This window comes from Rhinolophus hipposideros (assembly GCF_964194185.1).
Source record: "Rhinolophus hipposideros genome assembly, chromosome: 19".
Lineage (NCBI taxonomy): Eukaryota > Metazoa > Chordata > Mammalia > Chiroptera > Rhinolophidae > Rhinolophus > Rhinolophus hipposideros.
The window spans coordinates 10,378,252-10,397,590 of NC_138065.1; the positions used below are offsets into that span (position 1 = coordinate 10,378,252).

The window sequence follows — 19,339 nt, forward strand, 5'->3', positions numbered from 1 at the left end:
AAATTATGGTAAATGGAATAAATCAAATGATATTTAATGAAGGAACAGTCTTTGGGTCATCTAGCTAACAGTAGAATCTCTTTTAAAAGCCTTTTAAGTTAAAATACCATATGCTTTGTGCTGTTTAATAACTGATATAAGTTGTATAATATGTTAGACTTTATGTTATAGACAGGGTTTTTTTTTTTGCTTTGAAAACATTCTGCTTAAAAATCATAACTTTTTAATGTTTATTTTACTGTAATAATCTTTATTGCACAAAATAAAAACCTTACTTGCCAGATGTTCTCTATAACACTGATTCCCGTGTTGCTCTACGTTTGGCCTGCTTTCCATCTTTCCCTCATGAACCCCACCAACAAGCAAACTTCCCTTTTTGTTAACAACTACATCGCCTTGCCTCCTGTGTTTACCGGAGCCCAGGCCTTCACTGAAGACCCACAACTAGATGCCCAGTCTTCTCCTCTCAGTTCCCGCCTTCAGTGATTTCAGTATACACACGGGCAGTTACAGCTTGGTCAGTACCTTGAACTCCTCAGTTCCAGTGACCCTTTATTGACTGCCTTAGCTAGGCATTTGATTTTTAGGTCATACCACGGTCCTTACTTTTAACTGGAGCCAAGTAACCAAAGGTGCTGATCTCCCTAGCAAAATCCATTGTTCAAACTTGTTTGTTTAGCTATAGTAACTAGTATCTCATCTCAGCTACTGTCTTAAGGTTCTAGCTGGTCTTCCCCTTCTCTCTTCTGCAGGTATTTTTGTCTGATGATTGTCCTAGAATGTATATGTAATTATTACATTTTGATTAGAATTCTTCAAGGGTTTCCCATTACTGAGAAAATATAATCCAAAAATTAGCTTTTTACACTCTGGTTCTGGATTTTACTAGTTATTCGTATTCTGATCTTCTTGCATGGCTTTCTTTGGCTAAACTGAAGTATTTGTAGTTCCCCGATTATACCTTTGCATTTAGCACAGGATACTACTGTTACGACTTCTCTGTGACGCTCTTCTTGATATTGGAACAGACTTAGGCACTGTGTGTTTGATACACACCATATAGGTCTCCATCATAGCTCTTAATCACGGTGTGGTATCTGTTCACATTTATGCTTATTTATTGTGAGAATGGGAATGGGAATGGATTTTTTTACCCATGTATCCCTAGCATCTAGAAGAAGCCCCCAAACATTTGTTGATCTAATGAACAGTTTATACAAAGGAAATAAAACTAGTAAGAAAATTGTTTTACCTTCCTAGTAACCAAAGAAGAGTAGTCTTTACTATCAACTCTTTTCACTATTATAATATTAGAAAATCTTAACACATACCACTCATGTTGATAGAGTTATAATAAAACTGCTGTTGGTGATATTTTTAATTGATCTAGTCATTTTGGAAAAATTGGACAGCATATAGTATCTAGAACTAAAAATTTATTTCAAGTGATTATAAAGACAAGGTAAAGAATGAAAATTACACGTACATGATTGCACCTTGCATCTAAAATGCATAATAAGACTAAGGAACTACATATTATAGTGGTAGCAGTGATTTTATGATGTTGGAAATACGGGCAGTTTTCTCATCTTTGAAAATATTTTCTATAATGTGGTTGTATTTTATGATTTAAGATGTATACAACTTATGCCAGTATTTGGATTTTTAGAAAATGTAATCCTGAATCGAAACTCTAATGTAAGAGAACACTTGAACAATTTTTGAGTAATTTTTTTTTTTGTCTTACAAAAGACAAAAAGCGAGCGATTGATGGGGAGGGATTGGTAGTTAAAAGTTACTGTTGACATAGGTGTGTGTGGCCAGCACAGACTGTTGATCGTTTAAGTATGGTTTCAAGATTTACCCATGCAGCAGTTCTTCATTTCCAAAATCTTAATCATAAATTTCCTGTTTTAAATGTAGTTTTTGTTTTGGTTTTAAGGTATCAGTTTTTGGAAGAAGCTTTTCAAAACCAGAAAGGTGCAATTGAGAATCTACTGGCTAAGCTTCTTGAGAAGAAGAATTATGTTCATTTTGCGGCTACTCAGGTGCAGAATAGGTAAGTGTGTTGCCTTAAAACCATAATTTCACTTTAAGGGTTTAAACGCATTGGGTCCAGTTGAAATTGGTTTTTCTTTTATATTAATATTAAGCATAGATAGAAAACATTATTTTTTTGGAGGGGTAAATGGCATAAATTTGAGTTTGGATTATATTTGTTAATTAAGTAAAATTTAGCTGAGCAAAATTTTGAATAGTCTTTTAGGATACATCTTTGACTGTTATAATTAATAAGACTCTAGTCTTTGTAAGCATTAGTGAAACATGGAAAAAGCAATTACTATATAGAGAGCTGAATTATAAAATTTTAACTGGCGACTGTGTGGAAGACACAGTATAAAAGAGAGCATGAAGAGTAGTGGACAAATTTCTTTTCCCGTCTGCAAAACAAGCATTAAAAACAGTACTTAGGAGCATTATTATAAGATGAATATATAGCCCAGTTTCTGGCACATTTTAGCTTTTGCTATTATTTTTATCAATAACACCGTCAGAATTTAAGAATTCTATTTTGGTTCATTTCTAAATAAACTAAATTTATTGGTAAGGCAGGTGGGAGTAAGTTCCATAAGTGAGAAGATTAACAAGATTAGGACCCTTAATGTAGGAAGACAGACACTTGGAACTGGCATAATTAAAACCTATGTATTCCTGCAGGAATGAATAGGATTGATACGTGGTTATTCTTCAGATTCACAAATATTGAAACCTTTAGGTACTTTTATAATATTAAAATTAGTTAATTTATGAATATTTACCATGGCACATAGTAGATACTCAAAATATTAAATAGAATGAATAAATGGTACATTATACATTAGAAAATAGTACACGATAAATAGTAAGGTGGTAGAACTTTCATCTTAAGAGGTTGTAGATAATATGTAAATACGTGTAAATACGCGTAAATTGTGGCTGGTTCTTATGGATATGTCGGTATGTGTTTTAGATCATACTTCTGATATGTTTGTTGTGGGTGATATTGCAGAGGGTAACTGTCGTCTCATATCCCTTTCACAAAGAGGATAGTGAGTTGATTCGTATGGCAGCCTCATATTTTTGTATAAGTTTTGTACGTATTTTTGTATATTTTATATGTATATTCCTGAATCTGTAGAGAAGTAGAACCAGGCGGTTTATGTTTTTATAAGATTGCGAAGGGTTGGGGAGGTTGATGTTACAGAAAGCTTTAAAAAAAGGTATTAAAATCTCTAATTATTCTTCCCCTTTTATACACATTCTTTGATGACCTATCTCCATCTTTTAATTACATTGATTATTTTCTTCCTTCACATTTGAACATACAGTAGACACGCTTAAATCCAGTGAGTGTCTGACTATTTTCTGCTTTCAGCAAACTTAATGATTTTAGTATTTCAAAATCATTTTAAGTTTGAGTCCCATATTTCTTATCAGTAGTAATCAGCACTCTCATTTTCTTAAACTGTCTTCCTAGAGTGAGTGGAATCACTCTAAGAAGATAAGGACAGAACTGAATTAAATTTTCAAATCAGTGCCCAAACAAGGACTGATCTACAAAGAAGGGAAAACGATATTATTACAACTGAGTGTATTAAAGTTTCTCAAATTTGAATTTGGCAAGTGAAAGTCAATTTAGGGGTTGACAGTGTGGGTCATAGTTTGTACAGGAGTAAAGTGTATAAAAATTGAACGGTTTCTTCTTATGGTTGTTTAACACTTTATTTATATATATTGGTGGGGTTTACCACTTTCAGTTTTGTAAATAGCAAGATATCAGCTGTTTTATATTTGCAGCCAAAACTTTCATAACTACAATGGGAGCTTACTCCTATTTCTGAAACATCTAACAACTATTTTAAACAATAGATTAAAATGTTTTATGCCCTCAACTGTATATAGCAGGAAACCATTTTGAGAAAAACTTATGAAAGGGGTATAACAACCCACATTTGAAGTGGTTAAGTTATAAGTGAAAATAAATGCTTCTGAGCTTAATTCCTCGTATTTCAAAAGATAATTATTTTTTTTTATTTTTTTATTTTTTAAATTAATTATTTATTAGTTTCAGGTGTACAAAACAAGGTAATACTTAGACGTTCATCATTTATATCCCTCATACTGTGAACCCCCCTCCCCCCATCCCTCCGACCTCACACTGAACCATCACATTCAAAAGATAATTATTGATTATAGCAATTTTTTTGCACATTGTTCTTACATTAAGATTAAATAGAACCAATGTGCCAGATTTGATACTAACCAGCAATCATTGATGTCAGATGTTTGTATATCACATGTCATAGGAACTAAAGGAGATTGCCATCTAGATTAATAAGCTGGCCTTTATTAACTTAATTCAAAATTACTAAATATTTAATCCATTCTTTGTTTATATACATAACTTGTTTGGACCAAACTGAGTGGTCAGGTCTGCTGAAACATAAATTACATGTTTTGACAAAAGTTTAATTTTAATTACTTGGTAAGTACGCAGTTAGATGAATTTCTGTAACAGTTGATGATTCAGGGATGTAGGATAAGTTGATAACCTAATGATGCATTTCTCTTATTCAGGATAAAAGAAGTAAATGAGACTAACAAACGAGTAGAACAGGAAATTAAAGTGGCCATTTTCACCCTTATCAATGAGATTAATAAGAAAGGAAAATCTCTCTTACAGCAGCTAGAGGTACGGTGCAAAGCCAAAATCAAACAAAAACTGCTTCTCTTGCTCTTTAGCTGTTTTTCATGTTTATTGAAAGCTCTTTTAAATTGGTTGGGTGTGGGAGGTATATGGAAGTAAATTTTTTAAAACTTTTCACGTTCTGTTGGAAAATACTTTTTTTTAGTTACTTTGCACTACAATTTAATACTACTGATTTTAGCTGTATAAATGAGGAGATAGTGTGTCTTCTTATAAATGAAATAATTGCCACTAAAATGTGATGTAAATGGAGACAAAGCCAACCCACTACAATGTCCCTCATGGGACCTCAATTTAACTTTTACGTACAAATGTACATTGGGAGTCTGCTTGAGTCATTTGTGTTTTACTTTATTTTTAAAACATTCCATACTTTTGCTAAAAATGATGCTCATTTTTTATAATTTATAGAATTTATAAATTTTAAACTTACTGATAGTTTTGTTGTACTGTCTTTGTTTTGCATATTTTGAGATTGATAAGTAGATATAAATGTCTAGCTGAGAATCCAGTCAGTTTGTAAAATTCAAATTAAGTTTCGATTAAAGACTCATTTCTACTCATCCCAAATTTTGATTGGTTCTCAAAATTTTGAACTCTTAAGTATGCTCTTAAGTATGTTATGGGATTCTATTTTTTGCACCATTGAATAGTAACAATTTAAATTATGTTTGTATTTGATTATTTAACTTCATTACTATTAACATCAAATTTTCCACGGTAGATTTTTTTGGTTTCATTTCTTTGTAGGACACTGTAGAAATAATAGACACAGTACATACAAATGAAAAAAATATGTCAGAGGAGTGTTATTTGTGAATTTCATCTTTCCATTGAGACACAGTTGTGAGATTAAAAGTACTCTAACATACACTGTTAAAGTTGGAGGTCTCTTTGCTGTTGTACATCCAGCCAGTTGTATTTAAACCTCATAGATTCAAAAGGACCCTGTGAAGAGGGACAGCACTGAGCAAGCAACGATTTTTGATACCTTTTAACTTATGTAAATATATTTATGTAAGTCTAAAGTAATATTCTTAGTAATAGTCATTTCAAGAACTTTTGAATAAAAGTTGCCTCTTAATGCTGAAATATACATAAATACCTAATGGTAAATCTGCCATATACTCTTAACATGCTGATAATTTAAACAATAGGTGTTTTCTCATGTAGTATGTTCCTAAACTTTGTAAAACGGAGTTTTTCCTAAGCTTTAGAAGAAGGATAGTTTCCAGGGAAGTTATCAGACTTCTGTCGGTTGGATATTGTTATCCGTTCATTTACATTGTAAAATGAGCAACTTGTTTCCTTAGGAAAAACTTGTCCAATAAACCAAATTGAGTCATTTTTATGAAACAGTGGTTAAGAACGAAGTAGATAGGTTGTTTGTCGTGCTGAATGCCAAAGTACATAGGATATCAGCTACCTTTCTGAGAGTTTTAGTTCTCAGAAAGCAGTTATTTTTTCCTTTGTAGCATTTCCCCCAAATTAGCCTTTCTTTCAGTCCTCGCTTGTTTGTTTTTTATGAACTTTTGTCATATCAAAAGGTTTCCTAACCTCTACTTGGAGAGTTCTGGAATTCATCTTCTCATTTTGTCTTAAATATTTAAAAGAAGAAATTTCAACGTCAGTCTCTTGCCATACCAGTAGGTGGCATTGGTAACAGAAAGTTTTCTTTGGCCTGAAACGTGTATGGAGTTGAGAAATAAAATTATTTCTAAAGGTCAGCTCACTTTGCCATAGACTCTGTAGATAATTCAATTAGACTCACAGAAAAACACTATCTTTAACAAAAACATTTTGTCTTTTGAAGGAAGAGACAAGACTTAATTTCTCTATGTGGAATGTCCTTTTTAGCCTGGAAAACTAAGTTTTACTTCCACTTTTGTTAGTGACTTTTCCTGTGATCATAGGCTCATTGAATAATGAGGAGTTTGTTAACTTACCCCCTTTTTAAAAAGAAGTCTAGGTATTGTGTTCGTTTGCAATAGAAATTATGAGTTGATTTTTTTAAATCTAGAATTCTTCAGTGAACCTCTTGTTCTGTTTCAGAATGTCACAAAAGAAAGACAGATGAAGTTACTACAACAGCAGAATGACATCACAGGCCTTTCTAGGCAGGTGAAGCATGTTATGAACTTTACAAACTGGGCAATTGCCAGTGGCAGCAGCACAGCACTCCTGTACAGCAAGCGACTGGTGAGACATCGTATCTGTATTTTTCCTTAAATGGACTTTATTATCTACATTCAGTGAGCTGCACCTCTTTAAAGTGTAGAATTTGAATTTTGGCAAATGTGATCACCACCACACCAAGTTACAGAAATTTCCATCACCCATAAAAGTTTCCTTGTCCCCCTCTCCCCTGGCTCTAGGCGACCATTAATCTGATTTAGGTGTTTTGTAGAACTTCACGTAAATGAAATCATACAGAATTTACTGTTTTGAAGATACCTAGTATTATAATGCAGTGTATCGTCAGAAAGGACAGAAATTCAACCATATGCCTTTGATTGCTGTTATAAATAGTCTTTTAAGCACTGCTGTTGTCTCATTTGAGACTGACACTGTGGGGCTACATGAGCGGTTATGTCTTTATCGTGTATGTTTTCTCAAGTGATATTTAATTTGAAGACTAATGTGAATTTTTTCCCTTTAAGATTACTTTTCAATTGCGCCATATTTTGAAAGCACGGTGTGATCCTGTCCCTGCTGCTAATGGAGCAATACGTTTCCATTGTGATCCCACCTTCTGGGCAAAGAATGTAGTCAATTTAGGTGAGAAATAATTAGTTTTATGAATATAACTTGGAACATGGAAGGAGGAGAAGGCATCTAAAGCAAATTTTAGATACTTAAAGTTTTTTAACTTCACTCTAAAATGTAAACTTCGTAGAAAATATGTTCGTCACCAGAAACTCAGTTGAACTGTGTTCATCACGTCTTTCAGAGTGTTGCGAGTCTCCTGTGTAGTTTCCAAAAATGTGTATCATTTTTAACATTTTCCCCACATCTTTAAAATTGACATTGACAGTTTCATATTGAAAACTTAACCAACGGGTCTTCATTCTCTGGAAGAAGAATTTCTTAGGTACTTAGTAGTTTGTATATTAATTGTACCAAGTTGTCCTCTAGAGGAGGATCTCATGTCCTGAGCAATGTTTGAAAGAGTAGCTCTTTTCACGTGAAAAATGAACTTTGCTTTTGTTACTCCACAGTGTGGAACTGCGGACCATAGGTGAAAGTTACAGAGAGACAGATGACTCCCTTTGAAACAAAACAAAACTCAAAAAGCTTTCCCAACAATTAGAACTGTGTACAGATTGAGTAAACTTACTTTTAAAATAGTCAAGTCCTCCCCATTGGAAGCTTTAAAAGCAGAGGTGGATGGCTCTTCTGTAAAAATGTAGTCTTGGGATATATCCACGTGTGGCTATAGCCTTACGTCAGGCGTCAGCATACTTTTTGTGTGGCATGGTAACTAAGTTTGGGTTTTACATTTTAAAGGCTTATAAAAACAAATAAAAAAACAGACTATATGACAGATCTTATGTAGCCTGAAAAACCTGAAATATCTGGCCTGTTAGAGGAAAGGTTGGCCAACTCTACCTTAGATCAAACCTTCCTAAAATTTGCCTATTTTTAGAAAGCAGTCAGCTCTGTGAGGAGTAAGGAAAATGTTCATTTCTAAGGACATAAGTGGTTTAAAACATTCAACATTTCCCAGTTTTGCAGCAGTGTACTCTGCCCTGTGCGTTTGGGCGATTCAAAGGCAGGTGGAATCAACAGTAGTGGTTTTGAGCGTCCGTCAGTCTTGTTAGAGGAGGATTGGTTTAGCCTGACTAGATGGGCCTCCTCTAGTAACATCTCTTTCAGCTCTTTATTTTTCTGTACAGCTATGTAAATAAAAAGGTGGCAGATAATATATTCTGAGTAATCAGAAGTCAATTATTTGGCTTCTGATGAGGTTATATTAGGTTTCTAATTTTCAACGTTAAATCTAGCTCCCATCCCTGCTGTACTGTCGAGAGTTTTGAGGGCTGAGAGTTGTCAGAGTAAAGAGGAAAAGATGATTAATCCACAAAGTAGATGATTTAGACAATTTTATGCAAATTATTCTCATTTTTTCACTCTTCAGGTAATCTAGTAATAGAGAGTAAACCAGCGCCTGGGTACACTCCTAATGTTGTAGTTGGGCAAGTTCCTCCAGGGACAAACCACATTAGTAAAACCCCCGGACAGATTAACCTGGCGCAGCTCAGGCTGCAGCACATGCAGCAACAAGTGTACGCGCAGAAGCACCAGCAGTTGCAGCAGATGCGGATGCAGCAACCCCCGGCTCCCGTACCAACAACAACAACCACAACACAGCAGCACCCACGGCCAGCAGCCCCTCAGATGTTACAACAGCAGGTGAGCGTTACCTCACTGCATTATGGGTGCAGACTGTGGAGACCTCAAGGCTACACTGTGTCCTATATGGATGTGTTGCACATTTCGTGGTTACTGGCAGGGACAGAGCTCAAAGGTCAGAGTTAAATGTTTGCTCTGGTTATGGCAGGGATGTTGGGGAAGTGGGAAGAAGGGCAGTAAGTGAATACTTAGCATGGGAAACAAAGCTCACTCACTAGTACTATGGAGGCACACAAGTTTATATCCCTCTACACCAGAGCTTTTTTGTTTTCCACATGTGGTTTGACTAGAGAGCCAGATTATTTTTGCCTAATGCCTGACATGTTCTTCAGGCATTTTGTTCAGTTCATTCCCATTCTGTATCTCTTCTGCTCTCCCCTCCCCCATCCGAATCAGGACTGGTAATCCAGGGTTGGATAAGTTAATGCTATAAACATACACATATACTCAGAGAAGGGGATGGGGGCTACAGCTGAAGAAAATGACTTACACTGTTTACTTTATGCCCTTCCCTATCCTGACTGAGGCGTTTTTACCATAACATTTTATAATTGAAAGATAAACTTATAAAAGATATGATTATATAAATTCAATTTCTACCTTTTGTAGCCTCCAAGATTGATCAGTGTGCAAAGAAGCACCATGAACTGTGGAGCTTTCCAAGCCCATCAGATGAGATTGGCCCAGAACGCTGCCCGCATACCAGGGATACCCAGGCACAGCGGCCCTCAATATTCCATGATGCAGCCACACCTCCAAAGACAAGTATGCCTAGAGTTAAACGTTTGTAAGAATCACACAATTTTAAAACTAAAAGACACCATTTTTTTAATCTGTTGTGTGTGTGGGGGTGGTCATTGATACTTTGAGAATTTGATTAATGCTGTGTATCTTCTTGTCCCAGAAAAATACACATATACCCAAATTTTTGTATTTAATTTTAAGAACTTTTCAATGCCATTAAACCTAAACTCGTTATCTACTATGAGTGGAGAACCCCTGATATAGTCCAACCAACTCATTTTACAAAGGAGATAATGCTAAAATCAAAATTAGAACCTTAGTTTCCTGAAATTGTTCTTTAGCTCTTTTAATATCATCTTTTAAAAAAAATTTTTTTATTGGGGAACAGCGTGTTTCTCCAGGGCCCATCAGCTCCAAGTCGTTGTCCTTCAATCTAGTTGTGGAGGGCACAGCTCAGCTCCAAGTCCAATTGCTGCTTTGAATCGTTAGTTGCAGGGGCCTCAACGTACCGTCCAGTATGGGAATTAAACCAGCAATCTTCTTGTTGAGAGCTCACTCTCTAACTAACTGAGCCATCTGGCCGCCCCTCATGAAGCTCAGCAGCAGCTCGTTGTCTTCAATCTAGTTGTGGAGGGTGCAGCTCGCTGGCCCATGTGGGAATCGAACTGGCAGCCCTGTTGTCCAGAGCTCATGCTCTAACCAACTGAGCCATCCGGCCGCCCCTTAATGACATTTCGAACCTAATACATATAAAGGACTTTGAAGACAATAAAACTCTGGGGTTTTTGTTTGTTTTTAGACTTCTTTCTACTCATTATTGTTCTTTTTATGATACAGATATGCCTACTCTTAAAAATGAGTGTATTTAGAGACGTGTTTTCTAATCTTTATCTGAATAGTAGATTATCTTGAAGATATGACTTTAAAATGAGGGTCTTTTACACAGGATTTCAACTTATACAATAATACAGTTCATTTTATAACAGAGTAGTATTTCTCAAAGTATGTTTTAAAGACCATCAGAATGACTGGAGGGCCTTGTCAAAACCAGATTCCGAGCCCGTGCCCACTGAGTCAGAATTTCCAGGAGGAGAGTACTCAGATGTCTGAACTTGTACTGACTCTCTCAGACCATTCTGCATAGTAACAGTGACAAACGGTGTCCTGGAGCAGTAGTCCTTCAACTTGATGGCCCAAGTACCTCTGGACAGACTTCTGAAAAATAGGCCGGCTTTCACATTTGAAGATGGACATTTAAAAATCCCATTATAAGTTTAAATAGTTGCAAAGGGACATACTTTCTGGCATATTGTAAATATTGACATAAAGTAAAACCCTTACATTTTATTCTAGTAAATATATCCACTGGAGTCCCAAATACCATAGCAAGCTGTTTTTTGAAAGTCAAAATTTATACTGCCTCTTCTCCTGGGACTTGAATTTCTCTTCTCCCTCCTCTGTAGAATTTTATCATAGTACATGTATTTGTGTTTGATGGAGTTGTATGTCAGTCTATTGCAATTTTTCTGCAGGAAAAATGTCTATTTTAATTTAAAAATTCTTTGGTTTCCAGTGATAATAAGGCTATTATTAAACTTTACAACTTTTCCTTTGGATCACATTTTTATTACAGTTATTCCTATACAATTGTTTAAACAACATATATATTTACAGGGTTTAAGAATATTAGGAAACAAAAGAGTAAAATTCTTTTAGATCTACTTTTCTTTATGAGATAAATGGAACCTTCCCCTCCTCCTATTCAGTAATGTATGTTTGTCTCTTACTTATTGTTAGAGTAAGTTAGAATTCAACATCAGTTTTTATTACTAACTTATTTTTTTAGTTTGTGTTGTCGTGATACTCAGGAAACTTGTTCACAGACGTATGTATCTTGGAATTAAAAGAATTTCCCTGAGTTCTTTGAACTTTTTCTAGATTATCAAAACTGAATTTCACAATGAGCTATAAAAACTTTAAAATTTTTTCTTATCAGATGAGAGCTTCTTCAGATCTTACTTATTTTCTGTTGATCATCCAGTATCAGTACCCAGTCAAAGATTTGTTACCTAGGTTTTGGAGCCATGCACCTTCTCAACAACTTGACAGCTTTATTTCTAATTTGCACCTTTGCTTGTCTCTCTTGGAGGTTTGGTTTTTTGATTTTTGTTTTTTTTACCCTGAGGCAATGTGCTAGATAAGATTAGGAATGGATCAGAGGTTTGCTGTTTTTTGGGGGAGAAGGGCAATTGCGAAAGAAGTAGTACAAAAAGAATCTGCGGACCACAACACGTTCTTAGGTAATTAGGAAAAAGTACATATGAGGGTTAAGGATCTGGGCATTAATTTCCTTAGGAGTGTTCATATACTCCTGCACCCTTAGTACATGGTAAGCCTTCAAGTATTACTAGGGGGCCAGGTACATCTTTTGGAAGAGTACAGAAGCTACAGAATCAGACTAAGCAGCCATCTAAGAACATTGCCCTTATACCTTAGGACCCCCAAAGCAATCCTTGAATGTCTGAATTTTAAATTTTTAAACATTTCAAATGATGTGTGTGTCTGAGAGTAATAATTTATTTCCCAAAGATTTTCATTTATATTATCTTAAATGACCCTTATAACATCTCTCACAGTGTGACAGGTATCCATTTTTATCCAACATTATCCACATTTCTACATTATTGAAATCACACAATTTGCCCAATGGCACACCAAATTAGTCAGTCATATTTTTGTTTGTAGATTCGTTGTTCTTTCTACCATATCAATTACACAGTATGCAATTACACAATTGATTACTTTTATTTTTTAAAAGGTAGAAGAGTCAAAGAGGAATATAGACAGAACAGTGACCTTCCTGGTATGATGTTTGAAAACTTGGGCACTTCCAGATCATCTGTTTACATACATCTTTGTTCTGAAATAAGATCATATTATAACCAGGCTGACAGGTTGAAAATTATTGGCAAGTCAGTTTTTTCTTAAATACTACACAAAAATGAATTGAAAAATGAAAAGGCTAATTTGAATTATTCTTTTCATGCATAAGTTTGTGAGGGCTTATTTCTTTGTTTCTCAGTCCTAGGTATCAGACACTTGTGTAACTTCCCTAAATTTAACATTGTTATCAAGGTATATTCATGTTAGGATATCTTGGCAAATTAAGTAATGATAACATCTTCTTCCCTAACAGCACTCAAACCCAGGGCATGCTGGACCCTTTCCTGTTGTGTCTGCACATAACAACACAATCAACCCAACCAGCCCTACTACAGCTACTATGGCCAGTGCAAATCGAGGTCCCACCAGCCCATCTGTTACAGCAATAGAGCTAATCCCCTCAGTTACCAATCCAGAAAACCTTCCGTCACTGCCAGATATTCCACCCATACAGGTTTGTATTTAGGTTGAATGAGAGATTTAAAACCTCTTGTTGATTAGGGAATTAGAGTATGTCTTTCTGGTTGTAGTTTTTAAATTTAGATGAAACGTTTTTTGAAATTTCCAAAGAGTAGAATATTATTTGAAATTTTAAAAGTTACATGTACTAAAATTAGCACTCGTTAAATTGATAAGATGTCAGCTTTGCCTATCTTTCTACCACCTGCCAATAGGCAAACCTTGTGTTAGGTGAAGTGCTCCTGGTATGAGTGTGAATCCAGAGAGGAGACTCAGCACCAAAATGTGGTCATATCTTTGTCAATTTCTGTTAGGTCCAAAGGAATAGTCTTGTGCAAACAGGTCAGACTGAGGAAGGAAGAGGTTGGAAAGTCTAGGTATCAGGCATGTTGGGTATACTGAGAGAGGAAGTAATGGTGAGGAGTCGAAGATAGAATGTGAAGGGCCTCTGAGGCATCCTGTGCCTTTCACCTGGAACTTCTTACTGAAGAAAACTATCTTTTGGTGCCTTCTGAAATTTCATTCATTCATTTGAATCAAATGCATTTTGTTTATGCATGTAAATGTAACCTTTGAAAGTGACACTGAGTCATACAGCCTCATGAGCTCCCATGAGAGCAAGGAGCAGTGGAACTACTAAGATGCTAGGACCCTTGACAGTCTCAGTGACCACGGCTTTATATTTTATTGTATTTAGTGGATTTCTAAGAGTTAGTCTTAACGGATATTTCTACAACTCCAAAATTGTTTCACAATCACCAACTCATTGTGAATCCTCTTAATCTGATTGCCTCCCTGGTATTAGGAGAGATCGTTTTTGGCTAAGCAAATGGTAGTTGTATTGGTGCTGCGAGTACTGGACTATATAGAATGGAAATTTTGGGAATATATCTATAAAAACTAAAATTTCTAAGTTGCAAGCTTATCATTTACAAAGAACTTTCACAGGCACTGTATCAGTTTAATGCTTGAATTGTCTCCTATGATGTATGATATCCCTATTTTATGAATGAGAGTAAGAGGTTAGTGACTTTCTCAGTTACCCAGTAAATGGAAAAGTTGGAATTCAAAGCCCAGACTTCAGATTTTAAGTCAAGTTCTCTCCCCACTATTGTAGATACAGCAGGGAAATAGTTTGTAGACCTAGAAAGGTATGGTGTTGAGGATCTTTGGGCAACCGGAGAGGTATGTATTGTGTAAAATGAGTCATTCAAGTTGTATTAAGTAATTACTGTATGCTAACCTGCTTGGGCGTTAAGGATAAAAAGATAAACAAGACTTGGTTCCAATTCTTCAGAAACTTTCAAAGGGAGAAGGAAGGCTACTAATGTCAAACTTCACATAATTTGCTAGGGTCACTCTGACCTTGGTTCAGTTCTTTCTCGCACAGACCAGATGGTGGAAATGTAGGTTCTTCACATCTTTGAAAAGGTGGGCATCATAAGGAAGTGGGCGCGTATTAGACTTTCCTTGTCATCTTGCCCTGAAGAGCTTTGAGATTAAGACAAGAATCCCTGGAATGTGTCCCCTTAGAGTTTAATTTTTTTAAGTGGAGTAGGAAGAATATAATCCATGCTTTCTCCTATGAACCTTCTCTTCCTTGCAGAAATTCTAACCTTATTTTTATTTATTGATTTATTAAAGTATCACCTACTTTTAAAAATTGAGATACAATTCACATACCATAAAATCCAACTTTTAAAAATGTGCAATCCCATAGTTTTTAGTATATTTGCAAGGTTGTGCAACCAGCACCACTGTCGAATTTCAGAACATTTTCATCACCCCAAAAGAAACTCTGGGCCCATTAGCAGTCACTCCATTTCCCTCTCTCTCAACCCCTGGAAAGGCCTAGTTCACTTTCTGTTTCTGTGAATTTGCAGATACTTGTGTGACTGACATTATACAATATGTGCTTTCTGTGCCTGGCTTCCTTCATTTAGCATAATGTTTTCCAGATCCATGCATGTTGTAGCATAAATCAGTACTTAATTCCTTTTTATGGCTGAATATTCCATTGTATGGATGTACAACATTTGTTTGTCCATTCATCGGTTGATGGACATTTGGGATTGAACTTTTTGGCTGTTAGGAATAATGCTGTTACGTGTGTGAAAGTTTTTACATGAACATAGGTTATCAGTTCTCTATGGTGAATTTCAGGGTCATGTTGTGAGTGTGTTTACGTTTTTGAGGAACCACCAAACTGTTTTCCACGGTGGCTGCACCATTTCACGTTCCCACCAGCAGTGTATGGGGATTTTAGTTTCTCTACATTCTCGCCAATACTTGTTATTGTCACTTTAAAAGGAATTAGAGAGGTGGTTACCACAAAAGCACAACCACAATAAGTAGTAGTTAATCATATAAACCAAAAATAGAAAGGGAAGCAAACCTGTTTCTTGAAAAATCACTTTTTCTCCTATCCTGTATTTGCCATGGAATAGTAAAAGGAAATCTGGGGGAGGCTACACAGGGAGCAGACAAGGTAGTATTGACTATGTAATGCAAACAGGACATGAATGCAGAGGCCATTTTGGATATTTGTTGATCTATCTTAATACTGATAATTAACAACCATTCAGTATAAAGTAGGATTTGATTTCAATAGAATTCTCTCAACCTGAATTATTTTTTTATTTCGCTCTGTTGTCCATCTCCAGCATAGTGATAACGCATGTTTGTAATTTTGACTTTGAGGGGATATATAATGAACCTGAATACTTTTTGGAAGAGATAAATGCACATTAGATTCTGTTCGGATTAGATTATGATTAATAGATGTAGTATTCTTATGATTTATTTTATTAAAGTTTTATAAATAGTTTTTTTTGTATTTGGCATATTAGTAACTTAATTTGGATATCAGTTTTTATACCAGTACCATACTGTTTTGATTACTGTAGCTTTGTAGTATAGTTTGGTATTGGGGATCATGATACCTCCCACTTTGTTCTTTCTCAAAAGAATTTCTTTGGCTATTCAGGGTCTTTTGTGGTTGCATATAAATTTTAGTTCTAATCCCAGTTGATTTTGTATCCTGCAACTTTACTGATTTCACTTACTAGTTTTAAGAGTTTTTTTTGGTGGAGTCTTTAGGATCTTCTCTATGTGATATCATGTCATCTGCTAATAGTGACAATTTTACTTTTTCCTTTCCAAGTTGGATGCTTTTTATTTCTTTTTCTTGCTTAATTTCTCTGGCTAGGTATTCCAATACTATGTTGAATAAAAGTGGCAAGAGTGCGTATCCTTGTCTTTTTCCTGATATTAGAGGAAAAGTTTTCAGCTTTTCACTGTTAAGTATGATGTTAGCTGTCGGCTTGTAATATATGGCCTTCATTATGCTGAGGTACGTTGCCTCTATACCCACTTTGTTGTTAGTTTTCATTATAAATGAATGTTGAACCTGTTTACTTTTTAGGAGAGTCCTCCCTTGCTTGTGATATGTTGTGGGCTGCTTCATTCTGATCAATTGTCTATCAGTCTAGTTCTACCTTGGTTTATACCTGTATAGTTTCTTCCAAAGGTTTAGTTTGGATGCCATCTTTTCCTGTTTTATAGTCATGAAAATCTGTGATTTTTGAGAGGAAAGGAGGACAAGCAGTAAATGTGTGTGTTCAGTTTTCTGTTGAATGAGAAGTAGATTTGCATAAAAAGTAAAATTTGCATAAAAAGAAAATTAAAAGGCACAAGTGAGGGTACAAACAGACCAGTAAGCAAAAAGATTAGCAGTTATTTCAGTAAGAATAACTTGACCATCTCTTTCTTATATAGAATAGTGTAAACTGTTACTTAAGGTAATTTTCATAATTAAATGGTGTCTGTTTACTATTTCTTACATAAATGTTTTCTCATTCCATCATCACAGTTCTCAGTGTAGTCAGATGTTTTAAAGGTAGGAAACTGAAGTTCAATTGGGAACCAGCCCTGAGTCACAGGGCCAGGTCCTCTGGCTTTAACCTACTGCCTATAAATGAGAAAAGGGCTCAGTTCTCCTGGTGACAGCTCCTTTTTTGTGTGTGTGATAAGGGACCTATGCCTTAGGCTAAGGGCTTTCTGCTGAGTGTAAGAACTATTCAAAGCTTTCAAGTTAGGTATTGCCATGATTAACTTTCTGTTTAGGTGAATGATTCTGTCAGGATTATTGAAATAAAGGGAGGAAGACGGGACAAGGATGCTGAACAGTCAGGGTCCTGCATCACCTTTGAGCAAAGGCAAACATGTCAGAGCGTGCCAGAACTATCTTTACAGTAGAACATCAAGGATTGAGTGGATTGTTGGGTTTTGTTTTGATTTGCCAGGTATTCATTGAATAATATTAATTATAGCTTTATTCACATAAGGTTTATACTATGTGGGTCCTCCGGGGAGCATAAGGAAGCAACAGTTAAGCCCAGTTTGATATGGGGCTAATCTGTTTATTAGTAAACTGTGAGCATGAGTGATTATACTCATGAGAATAACTTCTATGTTTTAATCAAAGCAAATTAATCTTTTTTTTTTTCTCTTTAGTTGGAGGATGCTGGTTCAAGTAGTTTAGATAATCTACTAAGTAGATACATCTCAGGCAGTCATCTTCCCCCACAGCCTACGAGTACCATGAATCCCTCTCCAGGACCCTCTGCCCTATCTCCAGGGTCATCAGGTAAAACCACCTGAGGTACTGCCTCATTTCTTTACCACCTTAGAAAAGTATCTCTCAGTGTATGTATTAGTCAGTTCTGCAGAAAAACAGAGCCAGTAGGAGGGGTGAGTGTGTGTAGGGGGTTGTTAAGGAATTAACTCATGTAATCCTTAGGCCTGGCAGGTCCGAAATCTGCTGGGCACATCGCCAGCTGGAGACTGAGGGAAGAGCTGATGTTACAGTGTTCAGTCTGGAGGCAAAATGTCTTCTTCCTCTGGGAACCTCAGTCTTTTCTCTTAAGGTCTTCAACTAACTGGATGAGGCCCATCCACATTATGGAGGTTGATCTCCTTTACTCAAAATCTACTGATTTAAATGTTAATCACATCTAAAAAAAATAACTTCAGAACAACATCTAGACTGGCGTTTGGCCAAACAACTGGGTGCTGTGTTCTAGCCAAGTTGACACATAAAATTAACAATCTCAGTAACATAGCGTATGTTCTTCCTGATTGCTCTTTCCAATTATTTTTCTTTAAATACTATTGGCAGACTTCATGTGAAGAGATATTAATAAATATCCGTAGTGTGCACTGTTCAGCACTCCAGTGTACCCTTCTCCCAACCCCAGCTCTGTTCATGTTCCCTGCTGGATCTGTAGATGCATTTATTTCCTATGTCTTATATTTTATGATATAGATGATCAGTTCTAGAGTTCTTTGGTTTCAACCCAAGCTTACAACACTTAGTAAAATACTGAAAAATGAAGAATTATTTAAAAAAAAAAAAGAATTGAGGAAAGGCACGTGAATTTTCAATATGTCATTTTAAAACAAAAACTTAAATTTATTGGAAACTATTAAAATGTGACTAATCCAGTCCATGAGATGTAGATCTCTTCCAAAATCCTTATTGTTCTGTTGCCCTCTTACCATGAATGAATGATTAAAGCAATTCCCAGTTAATGGTGCAGCAGTGTTTATGGAATACATTTTCTGGTGTAAATTGTTATTTCTTACTGAAACAGACCACCTCATTATTTCTAGAGTAAGACTAGTCCAAATGTAAGTGTGGGTTTTGCATGAGATGCCTCATTAATGCAGTTTTTGAGTCATATAATTTTTGAGGTTTAATTCTAAACCTTTAGAATAATAATTATTCTAAAAGAAAGAAACAATAGGAATGTAGGGTATTTACCAGATGATTTGGGGCAGGACGGCAAATAGCTCTCTCTCGATCTGTTAGTTTTCATTGATCGGATAGTTTTCATTGCGGAGGAATCTGAGAGTGATGCTCAGCAGAGAGGCACCAGTTGATGTGGACCAGTGATCACACGTGCTCCCTGACTTTGAGAAGAAGACTAGATCCGATTTCCAAGGATTGTTAAATTGCATTAGAATCATCTT

General features: G+C 35.7%; 1 protein-coding gene across 2 annotated transcripts in view; it reads left to right on the top strand.

Moving 5' to 3' along the window:
* TRIM33 (tripartite motif containing 33) overlaps positions 1 to 19,339 on the top strand; it is a gene marked incomplete at its 5' end in the record, with an annotated part of 108,314 nt that overhangs the window by 74,867 nt on the left and 14,108 nt on the right. For both annotated transcript variants that reach the window (XM_081025315.1, XM_081025314.1), the window contains 8 exons: positions 1,943 to 2,059; positions 4,618 to 4,732; positions 6,800 to 6,946; positions 7,408 to 7,525; positions 8,886 to 9,160; positions 9,770 to 9,925; positions 13,101 to 13,301; positions 17,822 to 17,954. In XM_081025315.1, coding sequence (XP_080881441.1) covers positions 1,943 to 2,059; positions 4,618 to 4,732; positions 6,800 to 6,946; positions 7,408 to 7,525; positions 8,886 to 9,160; positions 9,770 to 9,925; positions 13,101 to 13,301; positions 17,822 to 17,954 — 1,262 coding nt within the window. The remainder of the gene's footprint in view (positions 1 to 1,942; positions 2,060 to 4,617; positions 4,733 to 6,799; positions 6,947 to 7,407; positions 7,526 to 8,885; positions 9,161 to 9,769; positions 9,926 to 13,100; positions 13,302 to 17,821; positions 17,955 to 19,339) is intronic.